This window comes from Pollachius pollachius, assembly GCF_949987615.1.
Source record: "Pollachius pollachius genome assembly, chromosome: 18".
Lineage (NCBI taxonomy): Eukaryota > Metazoa > Chordata > Actinopteri > Gadiformes > Gadidae > Pollachius > Pollachius pollachius.
The window spans coordinates 13,675,737-13,689,951 of record NC_136951.1 but is presented as its reverse complement, the minus strand read 5'-3'; the positions used below and the strand labels follow the sequence as shown (position 1 = coordinate 13,689,951).

Genomic DNA, 14,215 nt, shown 5'->3' with positions numbered 1-14,215 from the left:
TCCTCTATGTTTAATTGGAAGATGGGGCATTAAAGCGTAAGAACTAAAGCTTCAGTTTAGTAAATATATTTTGTGACATGTCGGGTATTTGCAAGGCAAGCGGGAAATATATCAATATTATCAAAATAATGAATTGGTTATAACCTATTTTCGTGTGTCTTCAGGATACGGAGATGGACATCCTGGCCACGGTGCAGAACCTGTTGAGGAGGTGTCTGGATCCCTCAGAGTTCCTGGCTCCGCTCAGCAAGCTGTTCTCCATCATCATGAACAAGCTGCCCCGCATGGCCCTCACCAAGACCTTCCTGGTACCGGCCTCACCCACCAACACCCCCTCCATACCAGAGACCAGATACCAGAGACCAACCCACCAACACCCCCTCCATACCAGAGACCAGATACCAGAGACCCACCCACCAACCCCCTCTCCATACCAGAGACCAGATACCAGAGACCCACCCACCACCACCACCTCCATACCAGAGACCAGATACCAGAGACCCACCCACCACCACCACCTCCATACCAGAGACCAGATACCAGAGAGCAGGCCCTTTAGCAAACATCTCGCTGCTTCAACCTCCTTTGTTCTTAATGGGTTCACTACCGGAGAATCCGTTTTTTAAATGAAAGTGAAATTTGTGTTCAGTTCTCAGCTTCTTACAATTCGTACAACCAGGAACTTCAATTGGATTACGAAGTAAATGCTTAGGCTGCGTTCTAATCCATTGTATTGGGTATCCTACACTTACTCTTGTGACTTACTGAAAGGTTGCCCTGCACTCACTCACACTGCCTGCAACGCAGCCGCACTCGTCACGCAGAATACCGACTTAATTCGCGCCTCCGTCTCTTAACTCCGTGAGCATGCGCAGTGGTATCTTAACACGGGATCGAAACTTGTGGATGAGTTTGTTTGTGAGCTCTATTGGAGTAAGCTGCCTAGACAGGACAGTTTGTTATGCGTTATGGAACTCAATTGATGGGCAACTACCCATTTTCAGAACTACTTGTCTACTGTCATGGCTCTGTAGCGTAATGTAATCTTTGTGTTCTGCTTTCAGACTCTTTCTGAAATGGAGCCTTCCCTGGATTATATCACGGACGTAACTGCCAAGGTACACACACACACACTTCATTAAATACACTTCTTACCCGTTAAAGGGTTAGACGATGGAATATATTACATGTCTGTTAAATTATATTAATATATTCAGTGTTATACCCGCCATAGCTTCAATTCATTATTCAGCCGTCCACTCAGAGACTAAACACTAACTGTCCACCATCCCCGTCTCCCTCCTGCTCAGCTCAACGCCTTCGACAGCCGCCACCTGGACGAGATCCACTTCGACGTGCGTCTGATCGCCTTCCAGGACGCCACGCGCCGCATCGAGGCCATGACGGAGCTGGACATGCCCTACATCAGCACCATCCTCAACAACTGCTTCTACACCTACGAGGTGAGGCCTGACCGGTCACCTGCCCCTGTACCTCAAAACATACCAGAGATCTTCTAATGCTTTCTTATTTTGGAAAATCTATGTTTTTCTGCTTTCAATATTTATTTTGTGTTGTATTGAATTTGTGTAAAATAATCCAAAGTGTTCAGTTATAGATGAAATGGAAGGAAAAAAGCTGTGTATCAAAAGATGAATTACTATCATACAATTATTAGAACAAGATAGACCTGGAGTTTAATCCCTTGTTCCACTTTCAATTCAGTTCAATTGGGCTTGAAAGGCAATATATTGATGAGTCTGCTAACCCTCCTCTTCCTCTTCCTCCCAGCTGTCGGACATGTCCCTGTCGGACAACGCCACCCTGTGTATGATGGCCCTGATCGCCCAGCTGGCGGCGCTGGGCAAAGACGAGACCTACAAGGAGGTGGTGCAGAAGACCCTCCTGGAGGCCGTGCACAAGGGGCTCCGCAGCAAGGCCGACGTAGGACCACTCACTCACTCACTCACTCACTCTCTCACATGCACACTCACTAACTGACTCACTCACTCACTCACTCACCCAGTCACACACTCGCTCGCTCACTCATCTAGTCATGCACGTACGCACTCATCCAGTCACTCACTCATTCACACACTCACTCGCTCCCTTGTTCACTCACTCACTCACTCGTTCAGACACTCACTCACTCATTCACTCACTCACTCACTCACTCGTTCACTCACTCACTCACTCGTTCACACACTCACTCACTCATTCACACACTCACTCACTCGTTCATTCACTCACTCACTCGTTCATTCACTCACTCACTCACTCGTTCAGACACTCACTCACTCGTTCACTCACTCACTCGTTCACTCACTCACTCACTCACTCGTTCACACACTCACTCACTCGTTCACTCACTCACTCGTTCACTCACTCACTCATTCACTCGTTCACTCAGTCACTCACTCGTTCACTCACTCACTCACTCACTCATGGATGTCACTGATGTCTCCATACTCTGGTGCTCGCTGCGGTCTGTCTCTCGATGTTCTGGTCATGTAGGCCTGAGGTCTCCATGCCCTGCTCTCTTCCATCCCTGTGCCTCCTCCCTCCCTATGTCTCACCCTCCCTGTGCCTCCTCCCTCCCTATGTCTCACCCCTCCCTGTGCCTCCTCCCTCCCTATGTCTCACCCCTCCCTGTGCCTCCTCCCGCCCTATGTCTCACCCCTCCCTGTGCCTCCTCCCTCCCCATGCCTCACCCCTCCCTGTGCCTCCTCCCTCCCTATGTCTCACCCCTCCCTGTGCCTCCTCCCGCCCTATGTCTCACCCCTCCCTGTGCCTCCTCCTGCCCTATGTCTCACCCCTCCCTGTGCCACCTCCCTCCCTATGTCTCACCCCTCCCTGTGCCTCCTCCCTCCCTATGTCTCACCCCTCCCTGTGCCTCCTGCCTCCCTATGTCTCACCCCTCCCTGTGCCTCCTCCCTCCCTATGTCTCACCCTCCCTGTGCCTCCTCCCTCCCTATGTCTCACCCTCCCTGTGCCTCCTCCCTCCCTATGTCTCACCCTCCCTGTGCCTCCTCCCGCCCTATGTCTCACCCCTCCCTGTGCCTCCTCCCTCCCCATGTCTCACCCCTCCCTGTGCCTCCTCCCTCCCTATGTCTCACCCCTCCCTGTGCCTCCTCCCTCCCCATGCCTCACCCCTCCCTGTGCCTCCTCCCTCCCTATGTCTCACCCCTCCCTGTGCCTCCTCCCGCCCTATGTCTCACCCCTCCCTGTGCCTCCTCCCGCCCTATGTCTCACCCCTCCCTGTGCCACCTCCCTCCCTATGTCTCACCCCTCCCTGTGCCTCCTCCCTCCCTATGTCTCACCCCTCCCTGTGCCTCCTGCCTCCCTATGTCTCACCCCTCCCTGTGCCTCCTCCCTCCCTATGTCTCACCCTCCCTGTGCCTCCTCCCGCCCTATGTCTCACCCTCCCTGTGCCTCCTCACTCCCTATGTCTCACCCCTCCCTGTGCCTCCTCCCTCCCTATGTCTCACCCCTCCCTGTGCCTCCTCCCTCCCTATGTCTCACCCCTCCCTGTGCCTCCTCTCTCCCTATGTCTCACCCCTCCCTGTGCCTCCTCTCTCCCTATGTCTCACCCCTCCCTGTGCCTTCTCACTCCCTATGTCTCACCCCTCCCTGTGCCTCCTCCCTCCCTATGTCTCACCCTCCCTGTGCCTCCTCCCTCCCTATGTCTCACCCCTCCCTGTGCCTCCTCCCTCCCTATGTCTCACCCCTCCCTGTGCCTCCTCCCTCCCTATGTCTCACCCCTCCCTGTGCCTCCTCCCTCCCTATGTCTCACCCTCCCTGTGCCTCCTCCCTCCCCATGTCTCACCCCTCCCTGTGCCTCCTCACTCCCTATGTCTCACCCCTCCCTGTGCCTCCTCCCTCCCTATGTCTCACCCCTCCCTGTGCCTCCTCCCTCCCTATGTCTCACCCCTCCCTGTGCCTCCTCCCTCCTTATGTCTCACCCTCCCTGTGCCTCCTCCCGCCCTATATCTCACCCCTCCCTGTGCCTCCTCCCTCCCCATGTCTCACCCCTCCCTGTGCCTCCTCCCTCCCCATGTCTCACCCCTCCCTGTGCCTCCTCCCTCCCTATGTCTCACCCCTCCCTGTGCCTCCTCCCTCCCCATGTCTCACCCCTCCCTGTGCCTCCTCCCTCCCTATGTCTCACCCTCCCTGTGCCTCCTCCCTCCCTATGTCTCACCCCTCCCTGTGCCTCCTCCCTCCCTATGTCTCACCCCTCCCTGTGCCTCCTCCCTCCCTATGTCTCACCCCTCCCTGTGCCTCCTCCCTCCCTATGTCTCACCCTCCCTGTGCCTCCTCCCTCCCCATGTCTCACCCCTCCCTGTGCCTCCTCACTCCCTATGTCTCACCCCTCCCTGTGCCTCCTCCCTCCCTATGTCTCACCCCTCCCTGTGCCTCCTCCCTCCTTATGTCTCACCCTCCCTGTGCCTCCTCCCGCCCTATATCTCACCCCTCCCTGTGCCTCCTCCCTCCCCATGTCTCACCCCTCCCTGTGCCTCCTCCCTCCCCATGTCTCACCCCTCCCTGTGCCTCCTCCCTCCCCATGTCTCACCCCTCCCTGTGCCTCCTCCCTCCCCATGTCTCACCCCTCCCTGTGCCTCCTCCCTCCCTATGTCTCACCCCTCCCTGTGCCTCCTCCCTCCCCATGTCTCACCCCTCCCTGTGTCCCCTGCCTCCTCTCAGACGGTGCGTCATGAGTACACCACCATCCTGGCCTGCCTGGTGAAGACCTTCCCCACCAAGGCCGAGTTCAGGGAGCTGGTGCAGCTGACCGACTACAACGACCCCGAGTCGGACTTCTTCGAACACATGAAGCACATCCAGGTAAACAGGAAACAGGAAATGTATGGACCGTGGGGCAAGCCTGTCGGAGCTGAGCTGAGGGATCTCATTGGTCAGATGATATTTTTATAATTAATTAATTAGGATAGATGCATTTTTGGATACACACTCACTCACTCACTCACTCACTCACTCACTCACTCACTCACTCACTCACTCACTCACTCACTCACTCACTCACTAACATTGTGTGTGTGTGTGTGTGTGTAGATCCATCGGCGGGGGCGGGCCCTCAGGAAGCTGGCCAAGCAGCTGAGTGACGGGGTGGTGGTGATGTCATCTCGCTCCCTGCAGAGCTACATCATGCCCTACACCATGACCGCCCTGTTCGACCCCGACATGATCAAGGTACTGGCTGGCTGCCTGTCTGTCTGGCTGGCTGTCTATCTGTCAACACTTCTGTCCACATGTCTGTCGGTCTTATTTGTTTGTCTGTTTCGTTTTGTGTGTCTGTTTACTATTTCATAGTATTTTATATTGTAATTTAAATATCATTTAATTCATTCAATGTATTTATTTTCATTGTTTGTGTGTGTGTGTGTGTGTGTGTGTGTGTGTGTGTGTGTGTGTGTGTGTGTGTGCGCAGCATGAGGCCATGACCTCTGCAGGGACGGAGATGGTGGCGGCGGTGTGCAGTAAGCTCACCTGGTCCAAGTACCTGTACTACCTGAGGCAGTTCATCCACGTGCTGCAGACCGGTCAGTCGGAGCAGAAGCTGGCTGTCAGGTAGACACGCAGACATTCATGTGTTTATTCATCCGTGTGGATTTGCGTGCAAGTCCGTTTTGTCCCTCGTAGTGGCAGTGGAGGATGTGGGTTGGAAAGCGCTTGTTGATGTTTATATTTTAAATGTATATCATAAAGTGTGTTGCTGTTACAACTGTATTTCCAAACACAAGGGATGATCGCTGTGAAGAGGCATACTTACAACGGCAGTGAGAAGGAGTTGAATCCCCTCCCCGTCTCTGACCGTATGCTCTGTGTCTCTGTAGTCTGTTGGTCACCGTGTTGGAGGCCTTCCACTTTGAGCACAATACCCTCACTAAAGAGATGGAGGCGGCCAAGGCCAGAGAAGGTAGGAACCCTGCAACGTTCTCCCTCTCGCTGTCCGTCTGTCTGTCGCTCTCTCACTCTCCTTTCCATCTCTCTTCTCCTCTTCTCAATCCCTTAAGATTGCACCTCGCGTTTCATATGATCCAAATAAGTTGGTGGAAGCCTGTAGTTTCATTGGCTTTGAGTCGGCATGGTGACCGTTTCCCCGTCGCTCATTGGTCCTCCTCTCCTCCCCTCCAGCGGAAAGAGCCGCAGCCGCGGCCGCGGCTCAGATTGACGGCCAGGAGACCGCCGCCGCCGGCGAGGACGAGGAGGTCGCCATGGAGACGGACGGCAAGGCGGAGGCGGGCGACGTCGCCATGGAGACGGACGACGACGACGACGACGACAGCGATGAGGAGGACGACGAGGCGGTTGCCGCGGCGAAGCCCAAGAAGAAGAAGGAGGCGCGGGCTGACCCGGTGGCCAGCGGCCTGCCGAAGAACAAGGCGGAGCTAGAGTCGCTCATCAGGAACATCCACAAGTCGGTCCAGACCAACATCCTGCCCAGGCTGCACAACTGCCTCACCGCCAAGGTACACACAGTCCTCATCCCCATGGAGACACACACAAACACATCATCATGGGGACACACACACACATCACCATGGAAACACACACACACTCCTCATCCTCATTGAGACACACACATGCATGCACATGCACACGCAGACAAACACATGTGCACGCTCTTCAATTAAATTGTGTGCGTGTGTGTCTGTGCGTGTGTGTGCTGCAGGTGAAGCAAGACGACCAGCACAAGTCGGTGAAGTCGAAGGAGTTCCAGGAGGAGGAGGTGGTCCGCATCCCCCTGGCCTTCGCCATGGTGAAGCTGCTCAACACCCTGCCCAAGCACGTCATGGAGTCCAACCTGCCCGGGTAGGGAGACTAGGGTCGCATGGTGGACTCGCCGTCGGTGTGTGAATGTGTGTATGAATGGGTGAATGTTTGGCAATATTGTAAAGCGGTTTGAGTGGCCACTGGTTAGAAATGCGCAAAATAAGTCCATTTACTATTTACCATGTACAGAACTCACTTAAGCATTTAAGCGACCATGTGTAAGAATCACTGATGTCTATATATTATATAGATACATATATGTTTTTCAATATGCAAAATGTGTGTGTGTGTGTGTGTGTGTGTTTCTGTGCCTGTGTGTGTGCGTGCAGCATCCTGCTGAAGGTGTGTGTGCTGCTGAGGAACCGCTACGAGGAGGTGCGTGAGGTGGTGCGCGGCACGCTGGTGAAGATGATCCAGACACTGGGGCCGCGCTACCTGCTCTACCTGCTGACCGAGATGCAGTCGGTCCTCAACAGGGGCTACCAGGTAGCACGCACACACACACACACACACACACACACACACGCAGAAACACGCAGAAACACGCACACACACACACAGGCACGCAGAAACACGCACACACACACACACGCACGCAGAAACAGGCACACAGGCGCACACACACACACGCAGAAACAGGCACACAGGCGCACACACACACACGCAGAAACAGGCACACAGGCGCACACACACACACGCAGAAACACACACACACAGGCACACACACACACACACACACACATAAACATACACACACAGGCACACACACACACAGAAACACGCACACAGACGCACACACACAGGTGCACACACAGACACACACACACACACACACACACACACACACACTCACACAGGCACACACACGCTTGTGTTCATTAGAATGGATAGCAGGTAGATGTTGACAATTCCTGATGCATCCCTTACCTATCGCTACAGCACTTATCATCGGCCCTGGAATTGAATGAATGTATAGCGCATGAATGTCCCCAAATCGAGGAGTACCCTGGGTAGTGTGGTGTAACGTTGTGTTGTTGTGGGTCTCTCGGCCCATGTGTGGTGTAACCATGGTGATGTTGTGTGTCTTAGGTCCATGTGCTGACCTACACGGTCTACCAGCTGCTGGCCGCCCTCTGTCCCACGATGAAGTCCGGACAGATAGACCACTGCATCCCCCTGCTGCTGGAGGTACGTACAGCTGTGTGTGTGTGTGTGTGTGTGTGTGTGTGTGTGAGTGTGTGTGGGTGTGGGTGGGTGGGTGGACTACGCGCCCGGGGTCTGGTACACAGCAACAGCAGAACCGTCATCAGCGTTATGAGTCCACGCTCGTTAGTCGTCATGACGACGCCCCTGAGGAGGTCTGTGCCGGGAGGTCTCTTAACGAGCCGTCCTCTACAGATCTTCAACAACGAGCTGTTCGGAGACCTCTCAGAGGAGAAGGAGGTGAAGGGCATCGTGTCCAAGCTGATGGAGGCGCGCCACAGCAAGAGCATGATGTCCTACGAGCTGGTGGGCCAGTACTGCGGCAAGAAGCGCATCACCCAGCTCATCCTGCCACTCAAAGAGGTGAGGGGGCGGGGCCAAGACACTCGCGGGCCAATCCCAGCTCTTGGGGTTTTGCGATTGGTTCGATTTGATGTCAGACGGGAACAACGATTGCAGTGGCTATTCTTTCTCCTGTATGGGATAGCTTGAGCTCTCGTTTTACTATAATGTAACTTTATTTTTCTAACTGTATTTTTTAAAGGGGTGACAATTCTAGAATGAATATTCTAAGGCAGGATAAGAGATATGATAATAAGATGCAGGAAACGTTAGCCAAAGGAGAATTAAGCAATTCAAAAGAGAAACAAAAAAGCTAAAAGCAACGCAACCTCGAAAAAATCCATCTTTCCATTCATAAAGAAAGTATCCATATCCACCATGACGGGTAGGAATGAAGAGTAAACTGTTGACTATTGAGTGACTAACACTAAACTAACTAACACATAAGGGAGCGGCCCCCCATATGAGACACAAGTACAGTAAAGTACAGGCAGTACACCACTACTTGGTTCTACTGGGACCTGACCACTGACATGAGTCTACTACAGTGGTGTCATGACGTCGCTGCCTGCCGCTCTGTGATTGGTAGATCCTGGAGGCGTCGTCCAGCGTGAAGGTGTGCCTGAAGGTGGGCGACGTGATGCGCAGGATGGTGGTCGGCCTGCTGGCCAATCAGGGGGTCGACCACCAGGACATCCTGCTGCTCAGCCATGCCCTGGTCAGCCAGAGCCTGCCCCTGCTCACACAGAGGGACCGGTACAGAGCACGCACGCACGCACGCACGCACATACACACACACACACACAGGCGCACACAGGAACACACACAGGCGCACACACACAGGCACACACACACACACAGGGGCAAACACACACACAGGGGCAAACACGGAGGGGAACACACACACTTACACAGGGACACACACACAGGGCAACACATACACTTACACAGGGACACACACACAGGGGAACACACACGCTTACACAGGGACAAACACAGAGGGGAACACACACACTTACACAGGGACACACACACAGGGGAACACACACACTTACACAGGGACACACACACAGGGGAACACACACACTTACACAGGGACACACACACAGGGGAACACACACACTTACACAGGGACACACACATACTTGCACAGGGGCACAGACACCCACATAGACTAGATCAGGCATGCGCACACACCCACATACACACAACATGAAGTCAAAGTAGATTTAACTAAAGATGCACAATCCAGTATGCGAGCAGTATAATGGAATATTGAAAACTCCAACGACATGTGGAAGAGAACTCCAACATCTAAGGGGAGGGGAGGAAAGCATAACTTATGACCCTCTCTCCCTCTCTCCCGTCATGCAGAGAAAAGGCCTGCGCCCTCCCCCCCCTGGACCCGCGCCTCCCCCCTCCCAGCTGCCTGCTCCTCCTCCCCACCCCCACCCGGGGGGTGAGGAAGGCGGCGGTCAGCAGCAACACCAACCTGTACATCCTGGTGGACACGGGGCTGAAGGTGAGGACTGGAGCCACGAGCTAGACCCCACCACACACCTCCGCACTGCTGTTTGAGTATTAACGTGTGTGTGTGTGTGTGTGTGTGTGTGTGTGTGTGTGTGTGTGTGTGTGTGTGCGTGCGTCCCAGCTCCTGTACCAGAGCCTGAGGAGTGGGAAGGTCTCCTCCACTGAGCCCGCCGTGCTGCAGATGCTCGACCCGTTCGTTGCTCTCCTGCTAGAGTGTCTCACCTCCATGCATGTCAAGGTGGGTGGGACTGTATCTGGGCTACACCCGTCTGCATCATGACCGCCGGGTCCGAATGGTTCTCCCTTTGTCATTTGTTCCTGCTTATCCTCTTTGTTTCATTCTTCCTTTGTTTTCTTTCCACTATCTTTCTTCTTTCTTCAATTTGACATGCCATCCATCCTTTCCTTCCTTTCTTCATGTATTCATGTGTGGATTCCTTTATCCTGGATTTATATTCCTTCTCCCTTCCATCCGTCATCTCCGCTTTCCTTCGTTCCTTCCATTCTTACTTTACCACCATCCTTCTTTCCGGCCATCCTTCCTTCATTCACCTCCCTTGCTGCCTTACTTCCCTCCTTCATTAAATACTTCCATTCATTCTTTCCTTCCCTCACTCCTTCCTTCATTTCCTATGTCACCTATCCCTTCCTTCCTTCCTTCCTTCCTTCCTTCCTTCCTTCCTTCCTAAATTCATGAACTCCTTTGATTATTCCATCCCTTCTCCCACCTCCCTCGTTCCTCTCCTCCTGTTGCCCCTCCTGGTTGCCCAGGTGACCACGGAGGCCATGACGCCCCTGACGTGATGACAGCAGTGTAATAATGTAGTGTAACTCTCCTGTGTGACCAGGTGACCACGGAGGCCATGATCACCCTGACCTGGCTGCTGAGGCTGCCACTGCCCGCGGTGCAGCAGAGCTCCACCCAGTTGAACCAGCAGCTCTTCCTGCTGCTCAAGGACTACTCCAAGGCCGGCGCGGCCAGCGGGGAGAACTACCAGCTGGTCCAGAGCTGCTTCAGGGTACTGGTCCACACCGGCCCACGGGAGACGCATAAGGCACCCACACATCGGAATCTTTGATCACGTTTCTAATGTTTACGGTTGTCTCACTCTCTCGCCCCCCCAGTGCATCACGGTGCTGGTGAAGAGTGTGAAGACCAGTAAGATCTCGGACACCCAGCTGCAGGTGCTGCTGGGCTATGCTGAGGAGGACATCTACGACCAGTCCCGGCAGGCCACGGCCTTCAGCCTGCTCAAGGTGCTCTCTCCCCCCTCTCCTCTCCTCTCCTCTCCTCTCCGCGTCCTTGGTGCCTCTTAAGTTCATCTCTCATATTAAACACTTGCTCCCATTGCCTCCCTCCACAAGGACGGTGAGGCAGTGTGTGTGAGTTAACCTCTAGTGAAGGAGCCAGGTTTTAGAGCAGTGTGTGTTTTCTAAAGCACAATGAGTGTGTTCTAGATATGTGTGTGTGTGTGTGTGTTAACCTCCTGGTCCTTGGTTCTCCAGGCCATCCTTTCCAGGAAGCTGGTAGTCCCGGAGATGGAGCAGCTGATGTCCAAAGTGGCCAAGCTGGCCGTATCCAACGGCAACTCGGTGGTCAGGATGCACTCCAGACAGGTACGAAGATACACACACACCCACTCCGTCACACTCTGTGAGACTCTATTTCTCACTCTCTGTCTCCCTATATCTGTCTCAATCTCTCGGTCTCACTCTCTTTGTCTCACTATATCTGTCTCACTATCTATTTCTCACTCACTCTTTCTCTACCTCACTCTGTCTCACTCACTCTCTGTCTCATTCTGTCTCACTCTGTTTCTCTCACACTCAAACACACACACACACACACCCAACATGACAGTAGTTCGCTAGTGATGTCTGATGACGGCTGCCGCTGTGCCCTTGAGCAGATCTACCAGAAGTACCTGCTGGACTACCCCCTGGGGAAGAAGCTGAGCGGCCACCTGGAGTTCATCGTGGCCCAGCTGAGCTACGAGCACGACACCGGACGGCAGGTCGCCCTGGAGATGCTGGAGTACATCTTCCAGACCTTCCCTCAGGTACCAGCACAGTCACACCTGGTACCTCCTAACCCGAGGGACCAGGATAACACAAACGCATGCTGGTAGCTCCTTATAACTCAGGAACCTCTCCATACCTGGTGATGTCGACCAGGTGTTGATGGAGTGGTCCTGGTTTGCTCCTGGTGTGGCCCTGTTTCTGACGGCCTGTGGTCGTGTGTGTGTGTAGGACATGCTGACCCTGCACAGCGGGCTTTTCCTGGCCCCCCTGGCGCTGGTGATGCTCAACGACGACTCGGCGCAGTGTAAGAAGATGGCCGCCCTGGACATCAAGGTGCTGCTGTCCCGGTTGGACCTCACCCAGCAGAACGCCCTCTACGCCCTGGTGCAGACCTGGATGGCTGCGGAGAAGGTAGGACCCTCACGGGCCTTAAGGTCCTGGGGCCCAGGCCCCTCCAGCAGGGAGGAGGTTCTCAGTGCCCTGCCACCGAGATAACCAACCGCTCACATACTGCAGATCTCCACATCTTAAAGGTGGTGTATTACACCACCAGGCGTGAGTGTGATTAGCCGTTAGAAGCCGTTTTGAGAATCGGCCTCTTTTGACAACACCAGTGGGCGTGTCCTCCTAGCTGTGTGCTGGATAGATGAGCAACGTTTGCTACAGTCCACTGGGTAGACTGGTAGACTGATCTATCCAGCAGACCTCCGGGTGGACACGCCCACTTGTGATGGCAGAAGTTGACGGCAGAATCTCAAAACAGTTTGTATCAGCTAACCACACCCACACCCGGTGGTATACTAGGGCCCCTTTAAGGCACCAGGAGCTGGAGTCGGTTCCCTGGCACTGCGCTGTGGGGGCCGCAGGGCCGAGCCTGTAGGAGGGGTCCCATGCAGGGACGGAATCTCCCCACATGGGTTATAAAAGTTCAACTTCTCTGACATAGTTTACGTTTTGTATGGAATGTAATCCACTACAGTGATCTAATGTAATCCATGAAAGTACTACTACTAATAATAATCATAACAATACTCATAGTAATCATAATAATTATTGAATTTATATCATACAGCACTTTTCAAGTCGCCAAAGCGCTTTACAGTGAAGGGGTGACCTCAATGACCACCACCAGTGTGTAGCACCCACTTGGGGGATGCACGGCAGCCCATCTGCGCCAGCACACAACTTGACCTTTGCCCTCTCCTCTCCTCTACCCTCCAGGCCAACCTTCGCCGTCTCGGGGCGCAGGTCTGCGGCTTGTTTGTGGAGGTGGAGGAGGACAACTTCGCCCGTCGCCTTGACGACCTGCTCCCCGTCATCGAGAAGGCCATCCACCCCGACAACTACGAGGACGTGAGTTGTCGTGGTCACGGCCAAAGGATGATCCAGATGTTTGTATATTTACACTAATATTACTGTGTGTGTGTGTGTGTGTGTGTGTGTGTGTGTGTGTGTGTGCAGATGGAGGAGGAAGAGACGGAGAAGGGGGCTGACCGGCTGCTGTTCAGCTACTTGACGCTGGTCACCAAGCTCATCCAACACTGCCACCTGCTGGAGCTCTGCAAGCCACGCGACACGCTGGACAACATCTGGCGTAAGACACACGCACAGGCACACACACAGAGCCAACACATAAACCCTTCGATAGCGACCAATTAATCTCAATAAATGTCATTGAAAGAAGTAAAGTCAACAATCCAGCCGCATTTAAACGCTGACCACTTCCTGCTCTGTGGCGCCCCCTGCAGGCCACATCGAGGCCCACCTGCGCTACCCCCACTCCTGGGTGTGGCTCACGGCGTCCCAGCTGTTCGGACAGCTGTTCGCCTCCCAGCAACCCCAGGGGCTGGTCCAGATGTGGAGGGAGGAGGGGGAGGCCGAGCCCCCGCTGCCCGTCGCCACGGCCTTCCTCAGCACCAGGCTGGACAGAAAGGTCTGTCTGTCTGTCTGTCTGTCTGTCTGTCTGTCTGTGTCTCTGTCTCTGTCTCTGTCTCTCTCTGTCTGGTTTCAATTTTTTTATTTACTTTTTATTCTTTCAGCATTGGTATAAAATATTCACATTAACTGTGTGTGCGTGTGTGTGTGTGTGTCCAGATGAGGGAGTGTGTCCTGTCCTTCTCCCATCAGCTCCTCTCAAAGTTCCTGGACGCGTCTTCAGGAGAGCAGGTAACCGTGGGAAACCATTCAACATTTGTGTTTATATATTAATTGTATTTTTGCGGCCGAAGGGACTCATGAAAGCCCACGATGGTCAATGTCCCTCATTGGACTTCAGACTTTGACTGACATCTTGGCCCACAGATCATCAAGAACCTCATTTTCGTTG

The 14,215-nt window shown here is 53.9% G+C and overlaps 1 protein-coding gene across 1 annotated transcript in view; it reads left to right on the top strand.

Annotated features, from left to right (window-relative positions):
* Window positions 1-14,215, top strand: part of utp20 (UTP20 small subunit processome component) — a 36,546-nt gene that overhangs the window by 20,309 nt on the left and 2,022 nt on the right. The window contains exons 33-58 of the mRNA XM_079755928.1: window positions 165-308; window positions 1,065-1,118; window positions 1,311-1,463; window positions 1,792-1,944; window positions 4,702-4,842; window positions 5,071-5,208; window positions 5,447-5,586; window positions 5,853-5,935; window positions 6,154-6,488; window positions 6,692-6,831; window positions 7,122-7,278; window positions 7,882-7,980; window positions 8,191-8,358; window positions 8,927-9,093; window positions 9,712-9,859; window positions 9,989-10,105; window positions 10,716-10,886; window positions 10,993-11,124; window positions 11,374-11,484; window positions 11,778-11,927; window positions 12,118-12,300; window positions 13,111-13,242; window positions 13,351-13,483; window positions 13,638-13,822; window positions 13,984-14,055; window positions 14,191-14,211. Of these exons, the coding sequence (XP_079612054.1) occupies window positions 165-308; window positions 1,065-1,118; window positions 1,311-1,463; window positions 1,792-1,944; window positions 4,702-4,842; window positions 5,071-5,208; window positions 5,447-5,586; window positions 5,853-5,935; window positions 6,154-6,488; window positions 6,692-6,831; window positions 7,122-7,278; window positions 7,882-7,980; window positions 8,191-8,358; window positions 8,927-9,093; window positions 9,712-9,859; window positions 9,989-10,105; window positions 10,716-10,886; window positions 10,993-11,124; window positions 11,374-11,484; window positions 11,778-11,927; window positions 12,118-12,300; window positions 13,111-13,242; window positions 13,351-13,483; window positions 13,638-13,822; window positions 13,984-14,055; window positions 14,191-14,211 (3,627 nt within the window). The remainder of the gene's footprint in view (window positions 1-164; window positions 309-1,064; window positions 1,119-1,310; window positions 1,464-1,791; window positions 1,945-4,701; window positions 4,843-5,070; window positions 5,209-5,446; window positions 5,587-5,852; window positions 5,936-6,153; window positions 6,489-6,691; window positions 6,832-7,121; window positions 7,279-7,881; window positions 7,981-8,190; window positions 8,359-8,926; window positions 9,094-9,711; window positions 9,860-9,988; window positions 10,106-10,715; window positions 10,887-10,992; window positions 11,125-11,373; window positions 11,485-11,777; window positions 11,928-12,117; window positions 12,301-13,110; window positions 13,243-13,350; window positions 13,484-13,637; window positions 13,823-13,983; window positions 14,056-14,190; window positions 14,212-14,215) is intronic.